Below are 27,736 nucleotides of genomic sequence, written 5' to 3'. Positions count from 1 at the left end.
TTACAAAATGGAGTGGGTGTTGAAGTGTGCTATATTGCACCAAATTGCATCTGAGGCCACCTGGAAATGCAAAAAAATTCCAAAGGGGGAGGGGGACACCCCCTTAGACCCCTCCCCCAGGCCGGCCATCAGTCTTCAGCCCCCCCACTCAAAAGTACCTTCCTACGCCACTGGCCGAAATCAGTGGCCTGGGACCACTGCCCAGAAAAACTATTTTCGCATAGGTCCAGATCGGACATCGTAACTTTGCTCCTTTTTTGTTGTTTATCTCCAATTGAAATTCCGCCTCCCTACTTTCTCAATATCCCGAACTTTGATACCGAGCTATTCTTAGCATTCCAAGACTCACTCTGGTTGAACATTTTACTATTCTGTCGCACAATTTTGACCGTCATTACCCACAATTTCCATTTAAAAAATTGTTCTCAAGTTTGTTTGATCTAGAATTTCGACATTCACCGAGGAACAAGTGTAATGTTATACGGTACTGTATCTGTTTCGATTGTTTTCATCGTGAAATGTGATATTTTGATGACTTTTCATGACATACTTGCCACTTAAACTGTAACTCTTCAATATGTCGTTGCTCCACACATGTCAAATTATCATGTATAATTTCGAAAAAGTCGAAATTACGGATTCGTGGGGTACATTTCCCCCTCAGGTTTCTACACATATTGTGCCGCTAGTTTTTCTCAGCAGACCTGTGTCCTTCGTGGCTGGCCACTGGCAGAAGGACTGGTAACATGTGACAGAAGTTCACACACAAAAAAGACAGTCCTGCACATCCTTTTAGGAATGACGCCCCCTTTGCTAGCGTGGGTACGACATTAATTCGCGTCCAGAGAAAGCAGGAAGCAGGCTTCTTTTATTTTCGATCGATTTGTGGTATAAACATTTAACATTAGCTATTTTCATCATTTAAAGGTTTCTTATTACGTTTTTAGTTAATTCTGGGTGTATATATGGGATGATAAGATGGATTTTTGGCAAGATATTTTGCGTTTTGTTTTTAATATTAGACCACGTAGGCTAGGGTACTTTATTCCCTAGCCTATCTGGTTATCTCATTCTACTAACACACTAACACTCTTATATTGTTAGATAGGCCTAGCCTAGACCTGTAATCATATTCTAGTCATAGAATGACGTGTAGTGTATTATTTGGCAAGGCATTTTAGGCATTCCATAAATTATGCTTCTCTGACTTGAGTAAAATAATACTAAGGCCTAGAATAGACAGTAAAATATTTTTCCCTTGTCCTTACGCGGGTATCCAGTGCCATTCGGCCATAGGCCTAGGTACATACTGCCATTCCATTCCGCCATACGTTTCGATCCTTTCCGCCATGGCGGAAAGGCTCACATTAGGAAAGGATTTTACACAGGAATGTTCTATCGGTGAAACTTTCATTAATTCGAGTGGATGCATATGTACACCGTCTTCAAATGTGACTGTTCGCTGGATAGCCTGAATTGTAGTTACGACAAGATTGGGGTATAGATACACAGTATTTAATGTACAAGTTGATTGAATAGTTTTAATTGTAAGTTTGTTAAAGTCGATAAACTGTCTTCAAATATATTACATAGTTGGTTGAATAAATCAAATTACTTTAGCCTAGGTTGAATGTTTATTAATAAGACCAATGCTGATTATCGATTTAAATGATCGATTTTGCGGGCCTTGGTAGTGTTAAGCGAAGCAATATACAGTGCATATAGGCCTACTTTGCACCCACAGTAATGTGCTCTTTCCGCCATACAAAAGTGCTCTATTTAACATGAAGATGATATCCATCTGATACTTAAAAAGCTCACAGACAGGTAAAAATATTAGCATTTATTTATTTAGTGGACGTGTACGGGCAGTAAAATCAACGTTATGGATATTCCTACCCCACTTTTTATCAACGTTATGGATATTCCTACCCCACTCTTTGCTGCAAATTAAACAATTTATGCATATGAGTGTTACTAGTGTTTCCCAATGCTAAATGATTATCATTAATTTTACCAACATTTGACTTCATTTATATATCATCAATTTTACAGGAGATTATATATACTGCATTATGAATATGTCCAGGCTTTATGTGGGGCGCTTAAGCAACCAAGCTAATGAAAGAGATGTAGAGAAGTTTTTTAAGGGTTATGGCAGGCTCAAGGAGGTCAACCTGAAGAATGGCTTTGGATTTGTGGTAAGTAAATATTGTCATTTAAATAATAAGAAACCAAATTAGATCAAGGAAGCAAACCCAACCATCATCTTAAGGTTCTGTGATTAAGATCTCTCTGATGCTTACAAAAATCTGTATTCCAGTCGTCACTTACATTGTTGTAATGATCCTTAAAGCATAAGACAAAAGTGTTCAGAAAGTTGAAACATGAAATCATAGAGCCACTTTTTCATGACATGTAATATTTTTTGCTCTATTCATCACTTTACCTCATTTTCGTGGAGGTGGTCAAGTTTGCAAAATGTTGTTGATGGAATGATAGTGCAGGATAGAGCTAGTTACATCACTTTGTAACTGACAATGATTTCAGGTACATTATTGCACAACTTCACCATGAAAATATGAAATGAAAACCAAAGTTGATGTTTTGACTTTTTGGATACTATCAAATGTAGAAATGCCTTAGAATGCAACTTTAATTCAAGAGAGTTAATGCTGCAATCATTTCAAACTTGAGATTTGTGTGTTTTTCTATGTAATGAATACTAATATGAAAATTTGAATTGTTTTAACCTTGATCAGGAATTCGATGATCCAAGAGATGCAGATGACGCTGTCTACGACCTAAATGGAAAAGATTTGTTAGGAGAAAGGTATGTTTTTTGGTGGTCCACCAACTATGGAGAGCGACAGAAAAGTTTGAAAATTTGTCTATAGTCTGTGGGGTTTTTAGACAGTGATCGATTAAGTTGTAATTTGTTCACATCAAGTCCATAGTTCAAGATAGTTTTCATGCATACTGAGCATCAATTCTCAAGGGTAGGGTGTGGTGGGTGTTGAATCAGTCCACATGTTTAGATCATGGGTCGTGCACTATAAGTTTGCAGATCGCTGTTCCTTGTGAAAGGGAGCTCTAGTGGTGTTGTTTATCTGCTTGCTTATGTGTGCATTGTTGAATGTCCTGTATCAACTTAAAAATCATCTTAAAAAACTACTTGATGGAGCTTTGCTTGCCTGGTTAGTCTTACTTTTTTATACCTTCACTGAAAAGTTTTAAATGTTTCTTTGTTTCAAAAATTTGTGATTGCTTGAGAAAGTTTCAGTTGTATCCTACCAACACAAAACTATGGAGAAAACAGTTGAGGAAGTTAGCATGACATAAACATTGAGAAAAGTACACAGAAAAAGGCCTTTTTTCTGTGTGATTGTGTACAAATGTAGGCCAATACATGAATATGAACTATTTACCACAATGAAGTCATGGTTACAGACTGCTGTTGTTTAATGTAAGGGATAAAGTTCATTTTGTCCTTTGGACAAAGCTTGATGACATGCCATGAGCTGTACAACTGATTAAGTTGATAAATTATTCCTGTCTCACCTACAGTTCATATACAGTATTAAGGTTTAGTAAACTTCTAAGCAGGTCCAGAAGAATTATTTTTTGTTCTTTCTCCAGAGTTATCATTGAGCATGCCAGAGGTGCTGGAAGATTCAATCGTGGTGGTGGTGGAGGAAGTGACCGTGGGGGAGACCGTGGGGGAGGTGACCGATATGGTTATGGTCCACCACGAAGAAGAGGTGGTATTGACAAGTAAGCTGCTCATTTTGTAACTGTAGTGAAAGATAAGTATCCAAGATAGAGCCAAAGGAGCCATGGCGCAGGTTGATGAGTGTGTAGTCTTTAGTTGAGAACATACAGCATGCATGGACCAAACAAATATTCTCTCAAACAGAGGCAACATATAAAACTTGACTTTATTCATTTCAATTTGTACCTTCTTCATTTGAGGTGTTTATTTATGAATCACGCTTAGGGTACCTAAGAAACAGGTGGATGATGGATTGATGATAATCTAACAGAGGATGCTATAAAAGACATGTAAAATCAGTTTGAAACTTGTGAAATGTTGAATAATTAATGAGAGGATTGTCCTTGTTTCTGCAGAATAAAAGTGTTAAATGCAGGTATAAACAAGCTATAATTGTTTTCCCAAGTTGTTTTTCCTAATATATTTTGTTTTTTTGTTTGATTTTTTAAGCAGGTATGGTCCTCCTGTAAGGACAGACTTCAGAGTACTTGTTGATAACCTTTCGAGCAGAGTCAGTTGGCAGGTGAGAACTTTAGATTATGTTTTTAGTGCTGTGGATTTTGAAGATCTTGCACAGACAAAGCAAATTTTACATTTTTCATATTTCTACAAAGCATGGATAATAATTTTAGACCCATAAACAGATATTTTACTTTGTTTTTTGACCCATCATTACCCTCCTTGGTTGACTATACACAAGCTTGTGCTTACTACATGTACTTAATTACTGGAAGAAGCTGTTTCTCAGTATACTTTTAAGTTATCTGTAACCACTGCAATTCATTTGATCTCATATGAAATACTTACATCATGTTATGTGTTATTTTGTATCGCTTGCATGTGTGTAGCGTTCATATCATAACAGTGTCACAGTTCATCGGGAAATATTGGGGTCTCACTTTCACCGGAGTTCTCTGTAAATCAGTGATTGCTGGGTCTTAAGGTAGTTCATCCTATTTCCAGTTTTATCAGTCTTTGCTCCTGATAACTCTTAACTGGTTTACTTGCTGCAAGTATTGTCGCTAATTACCGTGGGTACCCTATTGGAACACATAACTACACCCCCATATGCCATCCCCCCCCCCCTAAAAAAAAATACCTGTGGCTGCCTATCCAGATCACTCTGCAAAAGATAGCAAGGGCATGTTGCCCCCTTTACGTTAATCAGTAGACCTGAATCTAGAAAGACATTGTACATTGTAGAATAGCTTTGTCGATTCCTCTACCATTTTCTGACATCATTGTCCAGGGTATCATTAAAAGTATCCCATTGCATAATGCTATGCAAAATGGTAGCATTGCTATAAACTCCAAAGATGTTTAAGCAGTTTTATACATAGGAACACATATATTATAAGAGACTAATTCAGAGCCTCAAAACTGTGTAGCAAAATTTGAACACTTAATGTTTCTCTCTTTAAAATGAATTTTCATTAATTAAAAATCAGAGATAATTATATAATGTTATATATATGTATCTGGATGTTGTAATGACAGTATAGATTAACATAAATAGTCAAAAATTAAAAATAAAAGGGTAAAAGTTAGGCACCACAGCTGTTATGAAATATATTATAATCTTTCAAGTTTATGTGGATTTTAGGGACTTTCTGTTGAAATGAAGTTTCCATATCCAGATAGTTTGCTTCACTGATTCTGGTCACACAAGGCTAGTTTCCCAGCACTAACGTGTTTCATGTATGGGAATTAAATTCTACTTGTTCTGAGGTGATGGGTTTGTCATTACTGCAGTTTCTTCACAAATGTTTAGCATTTAAATCACACTGCTTCAACCCCTCATGCATGTATGTTGCTCACTAGCAGTTTATTTCACAAGTCATTTAAGTTTATAAATTCTCTGTCATATAAAACTGGAATGAATTGAAAAAGTGTAATAGTTGCTTTGCTCTGTGGCGGAAAAAATCAAAATATCGTCACAGTAGTATTTTGAAAATGGATACCATATATGCTGACCATCTTGTATGCATGATTTGTGTTTATACCAATCAAAGTTTTTTTATTAAATTTATTGAGATGAAAATTTGCAACAGCATATTTGTTATTAAACAACAGATCGTTTGTTGATATTGTTGGTACAGCACAACTGAATTCTATCATTTATCATTTCATGTTTTTTAGTAGTATTGGAGAATCTTTACCCATTTAACTCAAGGCGGCCGGTAGTATCGACAGGTCGCAATTTTGTTATGATAAAAGTTGAATCTTCAGTAGATATATTCAAGCCTTCATCAGTTAGTTTATCGACTGAAGCATCTGTAGTACATTCCTGCCTGTATTTCCTGCGAAGAAGCCGACCACCATCTCCACCTGAACGTAGTAATAGATACCAAGTAGGGATATTGAAATTATTGCTGAGTTGATTTCCAAACATTGAATATCACTTGCTAAACTAATCATGTAAAACAGCTGGAATTGGTAAGTTACTGGTCAGAGACAGCTGCAATGAAACCCAGAAGCATTCCACTATTTAACCCGCTCATTATTTACCCTCTCCATGCCTCAATTTTCCAAAATATATACCTTTCTGCAATTTCTTTTCAAAAATTGAACAGGATGCATAGTGGTAACATCTTTTAGCTAACTCACCACTTTTACCACTTTATTTAATAATCATGAAATAAGCTTGCATTCATCAATACAGACATACTTTGAAAAAAAGCTGTTTACTAGTTCTTTCACAGCTCCTTCACACAAAGCCTTTGTTACCTAATATAGGCACAGTTTAAAAAAATACTTCATTGGACTAATATATAGGTTTTCTCTGAAATTCTCAAAATGTCATACTGCCAATAATTGTGCAGATTTCATCATGTGATGGATGAGAACTGTAAATTTTTGTTATCGTTTTTAAAATGATGAAAATGAGCTGTGAATGTACTAAGTTGATGCTAGCAAGCTCTTTTCTCACTTTGATGAAGGAATGAAGGGTTACGTGTGTGCTTATTCTTCTGTTCGTGACACCGTCCCAAGGCAACGTAAAAATGCATTCTTTTCCAGGTGACCTTTTAACATACCCCTCAGCATGACCTCTTTAGACCATGTGGAGAATCTATTTTACAACCCTTTACCACATTGTTTTTTTCCTCCAGAGAACAATCAGGTAAAGAGGGTAACTGATATCTCTGTATGGTCGGAAAGTTGGAATGGTTGTCAGGTGTCTTACCACATCGTCAGACATCCCTAAAAAAGAAAGTCTAAGAGTGAAAGAGGCTGGCTCAATACCTTACTTATTCCTGGAGTACCTTAAACGACCTGTGGTGGTTGACCCTCAAGATTGTGACCTTCTGATGTCAAAATGTGCAGGAATGCTTGCGCCCCTCGTATTGGTGTGGTCTGGCCGCTATCTGAAGTTGAGCCTCTGGAAGAGATGATAGGAATTGCTAACAAGGCTTGGCCACAATTGGATGCAATTACTACATTAAATTAAAAATTCAAGGCACACAAAAAATAGAAAATTATGAGCTTTTAACTTGATTAATAGGCATTTAACTGATTCACCACTTTTATAGTCTAAAAGAAGAGAAAAAAAGGAGCTGTTGGTAGATTGGTGCACAAATGTACCTTTCTGTCATGATTAGCTCCAGTGATATTTGTTTCAAGAAAAAAAACCCACCAAAACAGCATTCCTGAAAGGAGAATAGAAGTTACCCCTCAGTAAAAACAAAATTATCTGGAATATTGTTGATTGTTGATTACTGATCCTAATATTCCCAGGGATCAATTGAGGGCAACCTTTCTCCTCCTTCATTGCAAAATTGAGGTTTAGAATCATTCAATTGAAAAACTGAAAACAGCCGATTGGGCATAATCATCAGTAGTTGTATATCGATACTATGGGAGGTGTTCTGCAATTGATCATATTGAAAAGGGGTATGTTGTGGGGTAGAAGCATATTAGCATAAGTCCCTTTTAAGTGCAACTTAAAATCAAATTGTGGCCATCCTTGTTAGCACTGTACAAGAATATACAATGAAGCAAACAGTTTGCTTCAAGCTCTTGGGCGAGATTTGAGGGTGTCTACAGTTTGGCTTGTCCAAACCACACAGAGGCAGGCCATCAGGAGCTAAATTCCTGAGGTTAAAGCCCTTGATGGTTCTCCAAGACCGTCAAAGGGAAGGCAAAATTGAAGACCAGTTTAGCAATTGGAATTAGTGGCCCTGGTGATGAGACGCTGGCTATGTTGCGATTGTTTGGAATATTTTGTAAGGTATAGTCTTTATGTGTGTAGATTGCATTTGTGGATAGAGCTGACAATGCTACCCAATTGATTTTTGCCCCTCCTGGAAACAGCCAAAAAATATTTAAAAAATGGTGGGAAAAGAGAGATTAAAATATTAACCTAGTGTAGAAAACTAGAGTCATGCCACATAAGAAATTTTTGTCTGCAAAGTTCCAAGAAAAGGAATATTCTTTCTCCCAGCAGAGTTTATTTCCATTATCAGTTTAAGCAGATAGCTTGTGAAGAAATTAACAAAAGTAATCCAAACCCTGTATCGAGCTTCTTTAGTTGGGCTGGTAGAAAAGCTGTCAGCATGGTTTATGATCCGTCTGCAAATTGTCTTGGGGAGCCTAGCTCCTTTAATTGTCACTGAATATTCAAACCAGCTATTAGATAATTTTTTTAACACCAACATTTTCTGACAATCTGTTTTTCTGTAGGACCTTAAAGACTACATGAGACAGGCAGGAGAAGTTACCTTTGCTGATGCTCATAAGCACAAAGATAATCAAGGGTAAGTTATTCAGAATCATATCAGTGTTAGGATTAGTTTAACCTGTGACCTGTCAGTATGGTCTTCCAGCTCTATTGTGCCTTGTAGGGGTGAGCGTAGATTACTTTGCAAAATGGCTGGCGGTCCTTTCGGTAACGATCACATACATCTCGCGCAGTTCAGACAGGATGATTCGCAAGATAAGGGGTGGGCATTGATTACTGATAAATCAAATAGACACTTGTTGTTAGTTTTGGTTCATAGTATCATTCGTTCTTTTCTTGATTCTTTTCACAGATAGTTATTGTAACAAGTTATAGTAACAGACACCTAGCCATTTTGCCCCATATTCAGTACATTCTTTGTGTGTGATAATCTTATTCAAAATTTGTTGAACATTTTTGAAAAGCTACTTTGTTTCCAAGATATAATACACATTTGAAAGTTTGATAAATCTAGGAAACACATGATATATGTGCAAACTATGATGTGGAGTGTTGCACTCATCAACATTTCTAATTGTAGCCCTTAATAAGTTAACCCCTAATTAATAGCCCACATAAATCATTTGAATAATGTGTTGTTCCTATTTTCAAAAGAAGAGAATATTTTTTTCTTCAAAAAATCACCTTAGGACACAAACCTGTCCTTGAAACAAAGGTTGTTAAAACAAAGGGATAACATATAGGAAAATAAGGCAGTCACTCCCTTAACATCATCAATGTGAATTATTAGCTTATGTTTATTCATTAATAAAACTAAAATAAAGAAAAGACTTAAAAAAAAAAAATTAGTACCATTAGTTGTACAGTATTGTTTTACTTACAATTGAACCAGAAGATAAAGAGTTGACATAAATCTTATTCTGAGAATATGGCTTTGATAATTACATGCTTATTTCTAGATCACTGGATATGCTTGCTGATGGTGTCTATCTAGATGGTTTTATTTTTTTGAATTAATTCATCTTCAGAAATGTGGAATTTGCGACAAAGTATGACATGGAAAATGCTATAAAGAAATTGGATGGGACTGAGCTGAAGGGGAGGAAGATAACAGTCCAGGAGGACAGACCATCACAGAGAAGGTAAGGCTCAGGGTACCACAAGTTATTTCCAAAATTACATGCTTTGAAGCAACTGCTTTGTGTTTTGTGTCAAGCATGGCATCGCAGCTGGAATGTCTCGACAGATGCTTTACATCCCGATAAAACGTTACCTTGCCAAGCAGATGTCAATTCGTCGCCCATACCTACATACAAGTTTCAATTGCAGATGTCTGGCCTACATAGCATATACAATTCAGGGATGCTGTTAGCATAGTAAATACCAGCCAACTGTACCTTTTCAGATAAGATGATCACTTGAAAGGGTTCTTAGAGGGCATTGGATTTGTTATCTAGTTTAAATATGATGGGGAGTGGACCTTTGAAGTAGCATATGGCAACCTTATAGAGATTCATACTAGTTTGTGGAAAAAGAGAAAAGGTAAGTGCTCTTGACATTGGTGATCGATTTGATGTTCAATTTGGTGTTCACGTTTGTTTCCTTTTTTTGCAGGTCTCGATCTCATAGCAGGAGTAGATCACATGGATCCAGGAGCAGATCTAGGTCCAGGTCACGCTCCCGAGGTGGAAAGTCTAGGAGCAGATCTCGCAGCCGAAGCCCAAGAAGGGGTCGCTCCAGGAGTCATTCTCCGAAAAAGAGCCGAAGCAGGAGTCCAAGTCCAAGGAACGGCGAGAAGGATAAGTCACCCGAGAGAGAAAAGTCCAAATCCAAGTCCAGATCTCGCTCTAAGAGTCACGATAAAGACGACGATTAAGTGGAATGTAATCCCGTTCAATAGGTTTCAGTTTAGTAAACAAAGATCCTACGAACCGCAAGATGTGGTATATCAACTTCTATTTGTCTCTGTACCAAATTCATTCCACCTCAAAGACAGGTTTTTGTGCACTGTCAGTAAATTGTTTTTAGAAGACTTCTCCAAAGGTTGTTTCCCTTTTACATTGAAGGTTAACAACGCAAAATCTAAATGGTTGTAACCATTATCATTGTAATATCAGTAATACCTTTAAGCAGATTTACAAGCTAAGTTGGCAATACCAACAAAAGATACAGAGTACTGCTACAAATAAATTTCACACCTTTTTTCCAACATATGAAAATTAAATGGCTAGTGCTAAATTCATGTGAATTTATAATGAGTAATTCAGTGGTGAAATGTGTTTTTGTCGTAGCATTATAATCTACATTGTTTTGGCATTATAAAATCAAGTAACTGACAAAATTTAACTCAAGAAACCACTGAAGATTTAAAATTAAAAGTAGAATTTTCACATAATTGTAGCAATCAAACCAAGGAGTATAATACCATTGTCAATCAGGAAATATCTTGTAAGTGTTTAGGTGGAGAAGTGCATTTCAAAACGTTTACGCTTGTTCATGGTACGTATTCAACAGGTACATTTCACTACCGTTATGCTATAATGTGTAGAAATTACCTTTTCAAAGTTACTGGTCTAAAAAACCGATTTCTGTGTTAATAACGTCCTTCTTTTGTATGATGCATGCTTTGTACATGATGTGTTGGCCTCTGGAATTATCACCATATATGTCATGGGTTATCTAATTTGAAACAATGAGTTTTATTTTAAGTGTTTTAAAAGAAGACTAAATCACATTGTACATATTTTTGTGAGTTCTTGATGTCCCATTTTTTTTCACCTTTGGTTCTTTTGTCATTTTTTTCTTGGAATGCTTAAATACAATTTCACAAAGAGGAAGTTTATTCAGTGTAAGGAGTCATGTCAGCAGTGAAGTTTTTGGGAAGAGAATCTCAATTGCTATGACACGAAGTTAGAACACTTTTGTTGCTGTAAATTCAAAATGTCACATGAAAACCATATCCTTGATTATTTGTGTTATGGAAGTCCACTCTATATTGCTTGAGTTAGCCTTACTTATTCTTGTCTCCATGACACTTTTGTTACCTCCATCTGCTTCTTTTAGAATAAATTAGTAACCTTCCAGTCGATGAGAATCCATGTCGTCACCATGCTCTGGATTCATTGTTACTTCCTTTTTCAATTGTTGTAGTTGAGGCTGACATAGATGCAACATTTTACACACACACATGCGTAAAGGCAACATATTTTGACTTTAATTAATATGTCACAAACTTGCTGATTGAGCATTTTGTGTTATATTTATGTTACATTGTAGACATACTCCATTGGATGTGCTATGTGAAGTAACCAAAATTTTGTCTGCACATTGCTAGTCTCTGATTAGCCTTCTAGTAATTCAAAACTGACTAGCAGCAGTGCAATGGGGTGTGTTGTATAGATTCAGTTATGATTCTTGTGTAGTCACTGATTGAGGTAGTATCGAGTAAGTGTTTTATTCGGGCAGGTTTTCAGGAGTATAGAAAGTGGCTGGTCACTGTTAATGTTCCTTTTCCACTGGTGACCAGATTTACTCTGGTAAATTACCATTGTGTACATAATCGATAGAGTTTCTCAAAGGTTAATTATGGAGTTAGTCTTAGTTTCAATCGTTAATGTTAATAACAACGTAGCCTAGAGTCCAATATGCAGGAAGAGGGTAGGTTCATCTGCCTGGATAGTGTGGTAGGTATATTCTATGTGTTAATGTTTGCTTTGAAAAGGACAGTTTATCCCAAGATTTTTAAGTATTCGTTTTCAACTTTATTTGGTGGTGAAAGATGTAAAGCTGCAAGAGCAACTTACTGCTTAATAATCATATGATTCTGAAATGTTTCTATGTGCAGATGCTCAAGCTGCTTCTTACTTCTGTTGTTTTTTAATTTAACAATTCGAAATGACTTAAGATTAAAAAATGTTGGGGTAGGCCTATGTTGGGGCTGTCAGGGATGAGGGGGAGGGAGGGAGGGGGTGGGCGTTGGGAGCTGGGGATTGCTTGTTTCACTTATCATGTAATTCACTGAAAGACTGTCGTACTCTAATTCTTAGTGAACAACGAGCATCAAGTGATGAATTGCCTGTTAATGTCAGAAGGTCAATAAATTTATAATCGTTTGAAAAATTGTGTTATTGTTGTTACTTTGTCTTTTTGATGTTTTGATGAGAGCAAATTTGTAGACAATGTGTCACTTACACGAAAAGAATCAATGTACACCGTAACAGTGGAAAACACCATATCCAGATCGCTTATGTAGCTTTACATAATTTTGTTTGAACGTAGAATTTCCTAGAGAAACACTCCCCTTTCCACAGGAACATAGATTGCAGTAGGTGGCATAATGTTAGATGTTCTTTTGGGATATCGATTTGGAATGTTTGCTTAGCTGTCAGGGATTTCATTGTGCAACATGTTTGTAAGAATATTTGTCCTCATCCATGAGAAAATGACTTGTAAACTACTAAGAAATATTCAAGTAAATATATTATTGGAATTTGTTTTTTCGAAAGTTCGGCGAAAAATTACTTGTCAGATTTTATCAGCCAGTTGATTGGCCCAACATATGCTAGGTAATAAATCTCCTGAGAGCCCATAGAACCCATACGGCATCTGGCAACCTGGTGCCAGTTTTATTAGTAGACGCTTTGTGCGCTTGTAGTTGTACGTCCATGTATCCATTACGATCATAACTACCTGTACTAGAGACTACGTACAACTTACAAGCCTACTAATACTATCAGTATCACGGATTGGGTATAAACCACTCATCGATCGTAAGGAATTCTCGCGAAACAAGTCACAAATCGTAACGTCACAGTACGTATTTATCACTTTTGTTACTTTTGTTGGATCGAGGTAATATACCACTCCAAATAAAAGTCAACCAGGTACTGAGAAATGTTTGAATTAGACTAATTAATACTAACAACATAAACGGTAAATTGCAAACATGTGATTGCCTAACGAACAAAGGTAATAGTAGAATTACGACCTAAGCTGGAAGGCTGCCAAGCCTTTCTTTGAATTTGAAGTTTGTAAATTGAAGTAATAATACTGTTACTGAGTTAGTGAACATTACAGTGTTGTCACTTACCTAACTTAAGTTTAGGACTAATTTCCCTCAACATGACAATAAAATATAATTAGCGTAGACAACAAAATATAAATATGTAGCTTAAACTAAAGAATGTTTGAATTTTCAATGTAACCTGCCAAACAAAATTTTGAAACTGACGAAACCGCCCCAGGCAGCCTATGAAATAGGATTAGGACCTAAATTAGTAAATACCAGTGAGTTATTAGGCACATCCTAGGCCACTCGATAACGTAAACATTGATTTACTGCAGTTTGACAATGTGAAAACTTGCATTTTTTTAAATGGAGTAATTTTGCTGTAAAATAAATCTTGTGAAAAGTGACAACATTTGGTGACAGCCTTTGAAGCATGGTTGTGGGTGGGTTCACTGCCTTAAGGGATCTAACCAACCTTCTTTTCTGCTATGCTTAGCTGCTGTCCAGATCTTGGAGTAATTGCAGCATACACATTAACTTAAGATGCCCTTTGAAAAAAGTACTGTCATCATGGTCATCTTGTATACAAACTGACAGATATATTATTGTTAGAGATTATGACAACTTCTCATGATTTGGAGGTGGCAATGATATGAAATAACAGACCAAAGTAATGCCAATGTCATGGCTTCTCGCAGTTGCTGTGAAATCAAAGTGCCTTTCATTTGTGAACATATCTTCAAAAATCAATGAAGTTCAACTTAAATGTCAATGTCATGAATTGTGGTGAAATCATTTGAAAAAGTACTGTAAATGTCGTGGCTTAGCGTTTTCGCAGTCATGGTGAAATTAATGCACCTTATGTGTGTCTCTCTTTAAAATATAAACAAGGTCCAAAGTAATGTCAATGAGCCTTTGGTGTATGACTATCTTTTTAAACTTACAGTACCGCTTTTAAGTAAATGAGAAAACCGCGCTCTTAATCGCGCTCTGTGCGTTTAAACCGCGCTCTATCTTTTGTTAAAACCCGCATTGAAATGCAGTTAATTGCGGGGAACTGTTTATCAGAGCGCAGATTCCGTCGGAAGGCTTCCCTAATTCTATTCATGCCAGCTAAAAGTGTGAAGTTCATTGTTACCGTCAGACGGTCAATGGCTGTAATCCTACTTAATTCCTTCCAATCCGGTAACAAAAGAATATCGATCGTCGCCGGTAGAAAGAAGACTGAGGGTTTATACTCGGCCAAGGGAAGGGATAGTGTATAAGCACGTATCTTATACTGTTTAAATTCAACGTACAATACAAATGTTCAAGTGGGAGCAAAACAGTTGGTTTGATGAGTGAAACGTTAGCAAACAGAATTCCCGCGATTGCTGCGAACAATAAAAATTGCAGATTAAGTGAAAGCCGAATTGATCATTTCTCGGGGCTAGAACAGTACAGTATAATGTTCTTGCAAGAAATACGGGCTATTTGCGCACATGTTACATTACGGAACTGAGTTGGTACTCAGTTGTATACCGCACTGAGACATTGCACGTTGTCACTGCCCTTGGACTTCTCAAAGTATACAGCTTCACGGGCACTGTTCAAAACAACACTTCAAACGTTTTTGCACGTTCTCATTTAGTATGCATCGGCCGATCCTACCTCTAAGCCTACATCAAAAGTTACGCCGTATACACCTCGCAAGAAAACCACGATAACCTTAAATGAAAAAACAATATTTTGCACTTGAAGATCTGACTTCCCTCAAAATGCAATGATAAGGTCTACCCCCAGTACTTCTTGATACATTGAGTTTCCAATTACTAGTCAAAAATATTTTCTGAAAAAAGTACGGTATTTTTCACAAAAATTGATGATTAGATAAGTGCTTCCTCACAATCAACGAGCCGCCCCGAATTCGCTCCGCTTACGTATAACTTCTATATATATTGCACGTGGAAAACCCGAGTTTTTACATACAGAATTCCCATTGACATTGGTCACGGAACATAAGTAGGTCATCGACATTTGAACTTGGCAACTTGCCCAAGTTCATTGCACCATGGGAACAACACAACAAATTGTACATGATTGTACATTTTCTGAAAAACGTACGATATTTTTCACAAAAATTGATGATTAGATAAGTGCTTCCTCACAATCAACGAGCCGCCCCGAATTCGTTCCGCTTACGTAAAACTTCTATATATATTGCACGTGGAAAACCCGAGTTTTTACACACAGAATTCCCATTGACATTGGTCACAGAACATAAGTAGGTCATCGACATTCGAACTTGGCAACTTGCCCAAGTTCATTGCACCATGGCAACGACACAACAAATTGTACATGATTGTACATTTTCCCGCCATCTGGACGCCAAGTTATAACTTTTGGTGTAATATGCAAATTATGAATGGTAGTGTACTGCGCGGTTAAAACTTAAACTATTGCGACACACACAAATTCTGTGTGTTGTAGAAGTAACTTTTGTTTCAAATGTAAAGTACTGTATGGTAGGCCTACTATAATTTATAAAAGACGGTTTTCCTCAGGCGATAGGGAAAAGGGATGTTTCGGTGTACTCGATCTCTTTAGTACTTGGATACTTAAAATGACCATGTACATGCAGTTTCTATTTCTCTTTAGTAAGCTCTAATCATCATTTTTATCCTTTGCGGATCTTTATTGGAATTAATTCGAAATGTATTGCTTGACGCCAGTATTTAACGGTAAGCATTTCTTAAATTGTCGACTGAGCTTCAAAATCCATTTCAAACAAGTCTGTTAATTTTCATGAAGGTTTTTATTAAAAATCGACATACAGCTAGGGAACAAAAGCTGTTCTATAGTATCCAAATAAAATACATGTTTCTCGTACTGAGATCTGAAAAAACGGGCGGCCATTTTTCTTCTTTTCATGCGCTGCTACTAGTTTGGAATATGTTCCAACCTTTACAAAATAATTTTTAAGGATAGTTTAGATTTCTTGTAATCCGAAAAGAAACTCGGGAATCAGGAAAAAAGGAGGCCCATCAATTGCGCGGACGAGAAACATGTTTTGAATTTAACCGGCCCTGCTTCAAATTTGTTGGGTGGAAGTTCTTTTTTCTTTTCATTCTGCTGGAACCAATGGTAATTTATATAAAAAAATCACACAAGAAACGCTTAGTAACACTTTATTATTTCTTCAAAATGTTGCCAACTATTTAAAGTAAACTTATCCTCCGTCATAACAGAAATAAGACTTGAAGTTGTGCTGTCGTCTCTTTCTGAACAGGGAGATCCATGTGGTCTTGCCAGATATTTAATGCGTAAAATATTTACACCATATGAGCTTTTAAATTGTAATGTTAATGGGATTAAGAAAAATGCACTTAATAAGGATAGGGTATTTGCAATTAGGAAATGTATTATGGAGCAGTTTCATGTACCACTTCACATTCAGAAAAGAGTTTGGGGACAGTGCGTTAAAAAGATGGACACAGCCAACAGAAATGCTAAGAGATACTTAGCAATGGCAGTCAAATCTTGAAGTACAGTATTTTTTGGTATATTCCATTTTCCTTTTTTTTTTTTGTCATCATATATTTAAGTTATTCTTGATGTGAAACCTTTGAAGACTGTAGTCAAAAAGAACTACATGTTAATTTTGATCCCTTTTGCTTTTTTTTTTAAACAAGCATTTGTGCTTAGAATTCTTTTTCATTTTGGTTTCCAGGATATAACTACAATTATTCTCTTTACAACTCCTTTCAGTTAGTGACAACCTTCGCATTCGTAAGCCTATGAACAGAACTCTATAAAAAATAAAATAAAATCAGTGCAACGTTTCCTGGCCTAATGTGCCTAAAGTTCACACAAAACGCGGGGCCTAATGTTACTACTTAAAATGATATGTTACCCCGAAAGGATAAGGCACGAAGTTTCCTTCTTGCTTTTTATTACTTATGGTAACCATAACATATCGGGGAATAAAATAAAAACCTATGAAAAAGGTTTTGCCCTTGAACACGAAACTATTCTCGTTTAAAACTTTCAGTCGAAGTCGTGAACTTCGTACTCGTACACTGGCCTAATGTGCCTAAACTCAACACAAAACGCGAGGCCTAATGTTACTACAAAAAATGGTCCGTTAATATTACGGCGAAAGGATAAGACACAAGAAGTTTCCTTCTTGCTTTTTATTACTTCTGGTTACCAGAACATATCGGGGAATAAAATAAACACGTATTAAAAGGTTTTGCCCTTCAACACGAAACTATTCTCGATTAAAACTTTCTTTCCGTCAAAGTTGGTAAACTTCGTTTAAAATTGTGATGTTTATAACGGGTGTTGGTTACAAGCGATAGGTTTACACTACCTCCACGCTATGAATAGCGTTGTATCGATCGGTTCACTCCCATTATGTCGGTGGTGAATAGCGAGCGAGGGGAATTCGCGTTCCTTTGTTTGGAACGCGGGGAAATCGCGTTCCTTTATTTGGAGCGCGGTTAAGTACAGTTAAGCTGCGTTTTGCGCTGAATCGCGCTAATCTCTTCCAATTTACTTAAAAGCGGTACTGTAACTTCAAGTTCAAGGTAATGTCAATGTCGTGGCTTCGCAGATTTGCTGTCCTCGTAAAATCAATGCACATTTAGTGTGTGCCTCTCTTTTAAAAGTAAACTTGATGTCCAAATGTAAATGAGCGATTATAACGATAGGCGTATTCTTGTGTGGGCGTACATGTATATAGTGTAGCGTTAGGCTATGGTGCGCTTGTATCGATGCATCACTGTTTAATTACGTACGGAGGTTTTAAATGTATCGGGCGCGGCGCGCTGATTGTGTTGCAAGCGTGTAACTTGTGTGAGTGTGTGCGTGTGGTGTGAGAAAACTTTCTTGTGTTTGAAAATGTTTGGCAGAGCTTATGAATGAGGGAGTGAATACGGATGGTTGACCGGTCAACACTTGTGAGCGAGTGAGTACGTTTGAGTTATATGTGTATGTGTGAAGTGAGCTTGAGACTTGTAAGTAAATTATATTTTATATTTAGTTTGCTCCAGTTAATTGTTATTAAATTAATTAAGTTTACCGTTAATCTTTTGTTCCTGCGTTATCTTTACAACTTCTCTCCCCTGAGTCATCATACTTTTGGGAGGGCACGCCAGTACGGAAAACCCCTAAACTTACACAAAGTAATGTCAATTTTGTGGATTCGCAGTCGCAGTTGATTCAGTGCAAAGTTAGTGTGTCAAAGTTAACATAATACCATTATTTTCTTTATTTTCTAACAATGAATTCTTTGCAATTATCATGAAGGTACTGTGAAGAGTGAGCCTTTTGCACCTTAACATCATTAGTTAACATTTTCACCTTATAATATGCAAATTGCTCTTCCAGCTTGATTCAATCACCATGTCAAGAGTTTATCTTGGTCGACTGAGCTACCAAGCCAGAGAGAGAGATGTGGAAAGGTTTTTCAAAGGTTATGGAAGGCTGCGAGAAGTGAACTTAAAAAATGGCTTCGGTTTTGTGGTAAGTTTTTGTCCAGCAATTCTTGCAAGTCGACCATACTCGTTACATTTTCATCCAACAGGACTTGGTCCTGGATTCCCGAGTTAAGTTTATCAAAATTAGTATTTTTGAGTTGGTGTAAACATAAGCACTGCACTTATACTTGAACAAGTTTAACTGTCCTTCTGAACAAATGTGTTTTTGTCCATTGCGTAACTTGTGTTCTCGTTTGGTAAGTAATGTTTTCATTCTCTTTGTTGTTTGTAGGAATTTGATGACCCACAGGATGCAGATGATGCTGTGTACGATTTGAACGGGAAGGAACTTTTCGGAGAAAGGTAAACTTCATTTCCCTTTTTTACAGCGAGTGAGAAGTGGCTAGTTCTTGTAAGCAGATTAATTAGAGCATTTTAGAGGATATCGAAAAAGTGAACTCTAAAGTGAATCTTCTTATTTTTCCTGTAGAGTCACCGTAGAGCTTGCAAGAGGATCATCCAGAGGTCGTGGAGGAGGGCGAGACAGTTACTATGACCAACCAAGACGAAGAGGAGGAGGAATTGACAAGTGAGTAGAATGAGATTTAAATGATGATGAGGCTTATAAACCTAGAATGGCAACAAAAAGGGTTTACTTCATTGTCAACCTTTACCCACTTCCATAATCTTAAAGTAGTGGTAATCAATTTCTTATAGACTTAAGATATTGTAAACTGATTATCTCCCAAATTATTGATTGCCAATAGAACCTAAGAGCACACAAAGGAAATAAAAGAACCTACAGATAAATAGCAACAGGTTTAATCTCCATCCTATGAATTAGTTTTTCATAAGAGGATTTTCACAGGAAAAAGATGAAGATGATGTTGAGCTTCAAACCAATTTGCCTCTTCAGCCTAGCCTAGTCCATCAAATGACAGTTCTAATCATTAACTGTTTATCATGAATTTAAATTGGCTTTGGACAAGTACAGTGAAGATGATTTCATTATATCATGGTTATATTTTGCTTAAGCAACAGTTGTGTGATTATTTTAAGGGCATGCATGGTGATGCTCTATGTTGGGGTGAGTTTCATGGTGAAAACTGGCACAAAGGTAGACTTTCCCCATACCAGGTTATCAGCAAAATGTCTGGCCAAATGAATTGGAACCTCACTATAAGTTTAGTGTGATTTATCTCCTTCTTTGGTCTAGTTACTATCATCCAAAATTTACTGATAAAACATAATTGTACTGTCAATTGAAATTATTGGAACACAAATCCTAACAGATTCCTAGATTCTGCATATCACTGTTTGTTACTTCTGTGTAGACTCACCTCTATTTCTAAACCATCCTCAGGTATGGACCTCCCAGAAGAACTGATTTTAGAGTCACTGTGGAAAATTTGTCCAGCAGAGTTAGTTGGCAGGTGAGTTGAAGTTGATAATTGCCCTTTGGTTATAATATTAAATTACAGTTACTTACAAAACTTAAGGTGTTCATCAAGATTTTGACTAGAAACATTTAGAGCACCTTATTAACAGGTAGAATTAGTGTTGTTACCATACTTCTTTGTTTCAAAATTTAATATGGTCCTAGCGATCCTTTTGCGTTGCTTCCCCAAAAGCGGTGTAGAATTATTAGATTTGAAAGTACATCCCTCTACTAGCTTTGCAGTGTGTTACATTTGATTTACACAAGAAACACTTGGCACAAGATTCCAGTCAGAAGACAAATATGTTATAGAAGCAAACTTCATTTAACTTCTTTCATAATTAAGGAAACATGAGTGCAGCAGCATCATTAATGCTCCACACAATTGAACATAGTTTGTTATTTTTAATAGTCCAACGTTTCAGTTTAAATGTTTCTGGAAACTTGACTTTACACTTTTCGTTCCAACTTTCCTGTTTGCAAGTCACTGATACACTTGTGCAATGACAGCGTAACCGGTTTTATCACTTCCATGAAAGTGTGTTGACCTCACTAGATGCTACAACTACCTTAATTTGATAAGATTTCTGAACAACAAAGTTGAATTGTATTTCAACTATAGGGAGATGAATATTTGCAAAAGTCAGGTGCCTTTGGGACAGCAGCTTGTTTTACCGAAATCTATGTAACATATGTTATTTTCAATCGAACAGAAAGGTACAAATGACATCCCATTTGGTTTGTGTGGATGAGTGACTGTATTTGTTTGTGTAGTAACCTTCATAAATGTAGCATAGTTTAGCCAACCCTTCTCTCACAAAGTATCCATTCATATTGATATTCTTCATAATGTTTTTCCTAGCTACAACTATATATATCAAAATAAAGGGTACATTAAGTTAACTTAAAGACATTCAATCTCTGTAGAACCAATTGACCTTAAAGTGTACCAAAGTTTTAATCCTTTTAAATGAAGCTCAACAACTTTGTTGTTATTGGTATGTTTTCTTCTGTATTATTAATTTCCATATACTCTCATTTCTTTTCATTTTTGTTACCCTTATTTGGTCTGTCCTGGACAAAATTATTGACACAAATTCTATAAATTCAGTGCAATCAAGTGAATCAGTGAATATCAGGTCAACTGATTTTCAGATTAGAATTCATTAGATTTGGGCGACCCAAAAATGTTTGAAGGCAAATACCTGAAGCCTTATGAGATTGTGTCTCTGAGTGTCTTCATGACTCCCATCGTCATTCAAGACTATGACATGAACATTTGGGAAATAAAACATGGTCAGTTCATATGACATTGAGGACTTATAAAGTTACCATGCAGAGGAAATACTACCAGATTGCTTACACACTACAATATGCAGACTTAGGAAAACACAAGTTTGTGATTTAATATATAACAAACCTTCCTTGCAGATTAGATTTATTCTAAAGATACCTAAATAATTGATCTTGTTCATGTATGACTGATGGCGACAATAAAGTTCTAACTTTTGCACATCGAACAAACACAGGCACAGAGTATCCTACCACCTGTGTTCTTATTAAATATCATTTAAGTCATTTGCAACACTTTCTGTTGTAACCTGTTGTAGTATAAAATAGGATATACTGTGGTAGTAGGATGAGTAACAATGTTTTCATTTAAATAATAGCCTGTTTATTTATATACATATAGCAGAGACTGCTAGGTCTCTAAAGTATACACATACTACATAGAATGAAATCACTTAAGTACTCTTCAAGTTGAAAGTTATAATATATTCAAGTGTTCTGTTATTTTTAAATCTTCAAACTAGTCACACAAGAGATTCTTAGAGCTGTAAAATCCATTCGATATATTCATGATCAGGTTTGGGAAGAATGTAACTGCCTAGGTGGTTAAGCTTCATTTTGGAATATGATAGAGAGTGTGCTGTGTTGGTATGCAAAGTTTGGGCCTCATTAATTTACAAGTTATAGTTAAACATTGTGATTCATAAAGCGATAGAACTATTGATATTAACCTTCAGTTAATTGGCCAACATTGCTACCATGTTTTGTCATACACAGTGTGCCAATATTTACTGGTGTATTGGAAAGGAATACTCCCAGAACTTTTCCTGTTGACTATCAGCTTGGGAAACCTGTTCTGGTCTAGATATACCGAATTTTTAAACCCCTCTGATTAATTATTTTTTCCTCAGAGAGAAGGAAGGTAAAGAGGGTAACTTTCTTCTCTGTGTGGTCAGATGTTTGGTGACTGGTCACGGAAGGGTCAGACGTAGATGTGGTCTCATTTGTAAACTACATGCGTCTGCATGCATCTGCTTGATGTGCAACAGGTGCCCTCAGATGTCTTAACACCCCCCATGTATTGAAGTAGATGGGACTCACGGCTGGACTTGATGCTATACCAAGCCACTGGGGGAAGATGTTGGACATTAAAATTGCAAAAAAAATCATGATGGGCCTAAAACTCAAACCGAAATTGTCTCTCTGGTATGAGCGGTTAAGAGGATGATGAATGGGTGGAATAGAAGGCATGCTTGGTTAGGTAGATGATATGACACAAAGTCTCGACTAATTTGCTCGTCTTGGGAATCTTGTTTGGCAACTGGGAATTTTATCTTCAATTGGGAATTAATTGTCAAGTGGGAATTTCCCCTCCCCAGAATGTGAATGATGAGAAGTCACCATTATGGATGCACTGCGGTGTGGCATAAGGTGCTTTTTCCTAAGTGAAAATTATTTGGAACAGAAGTAAACGTGTGCCTTTTGAAATAAAACAGACAAAAGGAAAAGTATGTAACCCCAATGCTTAATTGGTTTTATGCAGATTAACTTTTCACATGGCATATCTTTTGTGTCAATTTGCATGTTGGCTCTCTCCAAAGAAGAAAGCTCAGAAGAAAGCTTTGATATTCATCCGTCTTGTAAATCTGAAATGAGAATTCTTTATCATAATCCTTTACTAACTCTATGCCTACATCAAGAGCAATAGGCAAAAGTTTGCAACAAGTATATTTTAGAATTGCTTTGTCCCTTCCAGGACCTCAAGGACTATATGCGTCAAGCTGGAGAAGTAACGTTTGCCGATGCCCACAAACAGTCCATGAATGTTGGGTAAGATTTATCTTTCAAATTAAACATTTCATGTTTCATGTCAATCATGGTGAATTTCACTCCAATACATAGTGGGAATCATGGAGACTGTGCATACTTGGTATGACTATGTGTCATATTGAGTGAAATAATGATTTTGTTTTTGGTGGAGGTCAAAGGTCATCTGAAGTCACCAGACGTCAAACACTGAAACCATTGTTAAAAGGATATCTCAAGATAGGAGACATGTCTTCTATCATGTGGATGTGTTATATTGAATACATGAGTTTAAGGTCATCTGGGTCACCAGCAGTCAAATTGAAAATTTTTAAACATGACATGACATGGTATAAATCATGGATAATACATGGTATATGGATTTGCCATATTGAGTACAAGAATCCTGGTGTTGTTGGTGTATGTCAAAGGTCATTTGAGGTCACTAGAGGTCAAACTCTAAAAACCTTTAATCATGCTATCTCACTTCTCATACTTGCTGTGTGGATGCATCACATTTAGTACAAGACCCCTATTGTTTTTGGTGGAGGAGCGTATTGCCACTCACTTTAGACTGACCTTTGCTTATCGTGCCAAACTTTAATTGTATATCAACATTTTTTCAGCACATTTATATAATAGGAGCTGTTGCTGGTGAACAAGCAGAATCTCAGTGTAAATAAGTCATCGAAACCTGAATTGATTTTGCATTCTTTGGTTATGTGCATACTTGTCGTAACAGTAACAGTATTGATGGTCTGCCCTAACATTCAGGTATTTACTTCTCACTTGGCACATGGAAACCCAACCTGTTATGTCACAGCATGGTGTGTAACAAGTGTTTATCAAAGACCTTACCTTTTAATCTTCCCTGAACAGAATAGTGGAATTTGGAAGTCGCAGTGACATGGATAATGCCATCAGAAAGTTGGATGGTACTGAATTACAAGGCCGGAAGATAAAGATTGTGAAAGACAGTTCAAGAGGCAGGAGGTAAAGTGACATTGGATGGTACCTTATTACTGCATGTTAAGTTGATGTATCTGGAACTGTGTATGTAACCAAACTATTATTGGATTGTTATAAATGAAAGAGAAACAAAGGAACATCAATCAATTTCTATATGAATTCATTAATTTGCACTATTTTATTATACTAAAAGAATAAAAAAAGTTGGTTATTTCCAGTTCTCTTGTTGCAATACATTACAAGCAATTTATCCAGTAGGTTTAAAAAGGGAATTGTTCTGCATTTGTCTCTGTTCTACTGCAATGTTAGCTAGAGCTGCCAAGTTGTGTTGTTTGACATTGTCAACAGTGGGTATGAAATATTTCAGTGGGTTTACCTTTCCATGAGAGTTGAATGAAATATTTCAGCGGGTTTACCTTTCCATGAGATTCATAAGAGAAGAATGAAACCTTCCAGTGAGGAGTTAACTTTTCCATGACATTCATGAAAATTGAATGAATCCTTCCAGTGGATTCCCCTTTCATTAGGTTCATAAGAGTTGATTGAAATCTTCCAGTGGGTGTGCCTCCCCATGAGATTTGAATGAATCCTCCCAGTGGGTTTACTTCCTTAAGAGATTCATTAGAGTTTAACAAAATCTTCCAGTGGGCTTACTTTTCCATGACATTCATGAAAGTTGAATGAATCCTTCCAGTGGATTTCCCCTTCCATTAGGTTCATAATAGTTTAATGAAATCTTCCAATGGGTTTACCCCGCCATGAGATTTGGTTGAATGAAACATTTGTTGTTGTTTTGAGTCCTATATATATTTAAATGGCATTGTAGTGTTGAAATTTTAGAATATCAAAGTTAATATCTGAAATGACTTTCTAAATTTAAAAGATCCCCAATCTGAGTTAAAATGTTGAATTGGAAGCCACCCGACGTGGAAGTTGTAATCCATAAGCCCTTGCAGGCTTCCCCCACATTTTTGGTCGCTTACGCGTTGTAAAATAACTGCTGATTATTATCATTTTAAATTGCCAGAGGATGATACTTACAATTCTCTCAATTTTCAGATCCCGCTCACGATCAAGAGACAGGAGCCGATCTAGGAGCAGGAGCAGGGGACGATCACCATCGAGGTCCAGGAGCAGATCCCCAAGTCCAAGACAAAGCAGATCCCGTAGCAGATCCCCAAGCCCAAGAAGGAGTCGAAGTAAGAGTGGCAGTCCAAAGAGGAACGGAGATAGATCAAGGTCCCGTTCGCCAAGCAGATCTAAATCTCGCTCCAACAGCCCAGATCGAGATTAAAACCTGAATAGGTCGCCTTAGTACTATCACTTTATGGGACTGCCATAACTAGTTTCCAGCGTAAACCCCCTAAAAGGAAAAGTTATTTATCTTCTGTGATAGGAGATTAAAAGAATTACATTTCCGCAACGGTTTATTGTCTAGAGTTGGCAAACATCATATCTATATTTTTTTTGGTAATGTTTGAAGGCATTCCAAGTTTCATGGCGTGGTTACCATGATTTGTTGTGAGTTTTGGAGTGAATTTAGTCGTTGAAGCCCTTCATAGATATGAAGGACCTTACAAACTGTCATAGATGTCCTACCAATTGTCAAATTTTATTCTAATATTCTTTCAAAGCTTACATATGCATTTCAAAGGGCTGATTCATTTTGTGCATATCTGCAACTGTAGTTAGTTGGACATCGCAAGCGTAAGCAATAGGTTGTAAAATTGCTTGTAATATCATAAATTCACAGCTTTTGTAGCATATTTTGCTTATTACCCTATGTTAAGGGTATTTTTTGTATATTCATAGCAAGTGGGGTTGTTCAGCAAGTCCATTTCTTCTTTGTTTGCAAGAGCTTCAAATCTATTTTCTGATTTGGTCTGTTATTTGTTACTGGGTAGACCATTCTTAGAACAGCATTCTGCATTTGTGTTAAGTCGTTTTTGACGATTAATGATAGTTTTGCTAGTTGTGTGTTGGATGCATTGGCGACAATGTAAAGTAAATGATTTTGCTCATTGCATAATTATTAAATGCTCATTTTGCAAATGAAATGATCTCCTTCAGTTGATGTCTTTGGGCTTTTATATCCAGCTTAAATTTATTACTAAGAGAAAGAGGGAGAACTTAGATATTATTTTATAGACATTCATTAAAACTTTCACCACCACCACTCCTGTCAGCTGTTGTCCTCAAGGTTTACATAGATTCACTAGGTTGGTTTATTATATGCATCCATGGTGCTCCATTAGTTCCCTATACTTTAGGGGTGTCTCTAGTTTGTTGTACAATTCATGAGTTTGTATCCACTTTGTTGTATATTATATAATGTTTGAGTTGTTGGTCCTTTTGTTTGCTAATCAATAATAAGATGTTTGTTTCAATTATCAATGTGTCTGAGATATTTCTTGTAGCTCTGAATTCACTTATGTATGCTACATTCCACCTATCCCAACCCTATTCCTTTAGGTGTCTATATGATTGTTTCTAGGGGGACAACCACCTCTAGTGTACTGGGGGGGGTGGGTGGGGGAGGTAAGATATGGAGTCCAGGGGTGGGACACAAAGGAAGGAGTGTAACCTCCCCTTTGCAAAATGTTGGTCAGTAGATAATTTGAAACAGATCATTCAAACTCATATGTACATGGTCCTACCATAACAGAATACACGGCCCCAAATCGATGACAAAGGGTCCCAAAATACTGCAAGAAAATTAAAATGAAACAGAATCGGTTGTCTTTTTTCCCCTTCCCTTATGTGTACATTTCTCAGATTTGGATAGTATTAAGCTAAGAAAATGTGTGATATTTCTTCACCCTAATGTATTTCTGTGATAAAAAAATATATATACAAACACTGCAGCTTGAAGATTTGCTTTATTGGCTCCAATTATAGCATGTGCTATAGCCAGGAAAGCTTTTTCATTACGTAATCGACCAGCCACTGTCATAAATCGACCTCGGGCTCAACAATTTGCCTGCATAGATTTTTAACACCATTCTGCTCTGTGTAAACAATGTGTGGAAAATATGTTCATGTCTACAGTTTAGTTAATCTTATAGTCTTGGGCAAGTCGTCTGGAATTCTCTTTTTCTCGCGTGCAACTGCACATGCCTCAGAGTCCGTTTCTGCCCACCACGAATGTGCTTGCTCAGTGTAGTTTACATGCCCGAGGATCTGTCCGATACAAACGTCTTGGACATTTCTCCAAAAAGGGGCATGAACTTATGCAAATTCACAAAATCTTTTTTCATAGTATTATTTCGAAATTGCGTGTCATGCGCACCGACCTCTACCACTTTGGTAGAGGTAA

The 27,736-nt window shown here is 36.7% G+C and overlaps 2 protein-coding genes and 1 long non-coding RNA gene across 5 annotated transcripts; 2 read left to right on the top strand and 1 right to left on the bottom strand.

Annotated features, from left to right (window-relative positions):
- The first annotated feature begins 732 nt into the window (after positions 1-732).
- LOC139971331 (serine/arginine-rich splicing factor 4-like) lies at positions 733-12,569 on the top strand. Of its 2 annotated transcripts, none has more exons than XM_071977684.1 (8): positions 733-888; positions 2,056-2,201; positions 2,763-2,833; positions 3,640-3,774; positions 4,226-4,295; positions 8,453-8,526; positions 9,479-9,592; positions 10,065-12,569. In XM_071977684.1, the coding sequence occupies exons 2-8, from the start codon at positions 2,076-2,078 to the stop codon at positions 10,324-10,326; spliced, it is 852 nt and encodes a 283-aa protein (XP_071833785.1). In that variant the 5' UTR covers positions 733-888; positions 2,056-2,075; the 3' UTR covers positions 10,327-12,569. The 2 variants fall into 2 exon arrangements, with proteins under 2 accessions (XP_071833785.1, XP_071833784.1); XM_071977683.1 differs by having other exon boundaries at positions 4,223-4,295.
- A 533-nt stretch (positions 12,570-13,102) lies between these two features.
- Positions 13,103-26,810, top strand: LOC139971332 (serine/arginine-rich splicing factor 4-like). Of its 2 annotated transcripts, none has more exons than XM_071977685.1 (8): positions 13,103-13,262; positions 18,829-18,963; positions 19,210-19,280; positions 19,408-19,506; positions 20,281-20,350; positions 23,402-23,475; positions 24,331-24,444; positions 25,480-26,810. In XM_071977685.1, exons 2-8 carry the CDS (start codon positions 18,844-18,846, stop codon positions 25,712-25,714), a joined length of 783 nt encoding a protein of 260 aa, XP_071833786.1. In that variant the 5' UTR covers positions 13,103-13,262; positions 18,829-18,843; the 3' UTR covers positions 25,715-26,810. The 2 variants fall into 2 exon arrangements, with proteins under 2 accessions (XP_071833786.1, XP_071833787.1); XM_071977686.1 differs by having other exon boundaries at positions 13,120-13,333.
- Positions 16,700-18,822, bottom strand: LOC139971335 (uncharacterized). Its single transcript, XR_011794359.1, has 2 exons — positions 17,677-18,822; positions 16,700-17,433 (listed from the first exon to the last, which is right to left on the bottom strand). It is a non-coding gene; the product is annotated as an uncharacterized lncRNA (long non-coding RNA).
- Positions 26,811-27,736: the final 926 nt, after the last annotated feature.

This window comes from Apostichopus japonicus, chromosome 8 (assembly GCF_037975245.1).
Source record: "Apostichopus japonicus isolate 1M-3 chromosome 8, ASM3797524v1, whole genome shotgun sequence".
Lineage (NCBI taxonomy): Eukaryota > Metazoa > Echinodermata > Holothuroidea > Aspidochirotida > Stichopodidae > Apostichopus > Apostichopus japonicus.
The sequence above is the reverse complement of the archived record's forward strand: the minus strand, read 5'-3'. Positions and strand labels throughout refer to the sequence as shown.

Excerpts from the sequence above, each read along its gene's own strand:
- LOC139971331 (XM_071977683.1), top strand. The coding sequence starts at position 2,076 with ATGAATATGTCCAGGCTTTATGTGGGGCGCTTAAGCAACCAAGCTAAT. Across the intron at positions 2,202-2,762 it reads AGAATGGCTTTGGATTTGTG|GAATTCGATGATCCAAGAGA; the intron begins GTAAGTAAATAT and ends AACCTTGATCAG. Across the intron at positions 2,834-3,639 it reads AAAGATTTGTTAGGAGAAAG|AGTTATCATTGAGCATGCCA; the intron begins GTATGTTTTTTG and ends TTCTTTCTCCAG.
- LOC139971332 (XM_071977685.1), top strand. The coding sequence starts at position 18,844 with ATGTCAAGAGTTTATCTTGGTCGACTGAGCTACCAAGCCAGAGAGAGA. Across the intron at positions 18,964-19,209 it reads AAAATGGCTTCGGTTTTGTG|GAATTTGATGACCCACAGGA; the intron begins GTAAGTTTTTGT and ends TGTTGTTTGTAG. Across the intron at positions 20,351-23,401 it reads CCAGCAGAGTTAGTTGGCAG|GACCTCAAGGACTATATGCG; the intron begins GTGAGTTGAAGT and ends TGTCCCTTCCAG.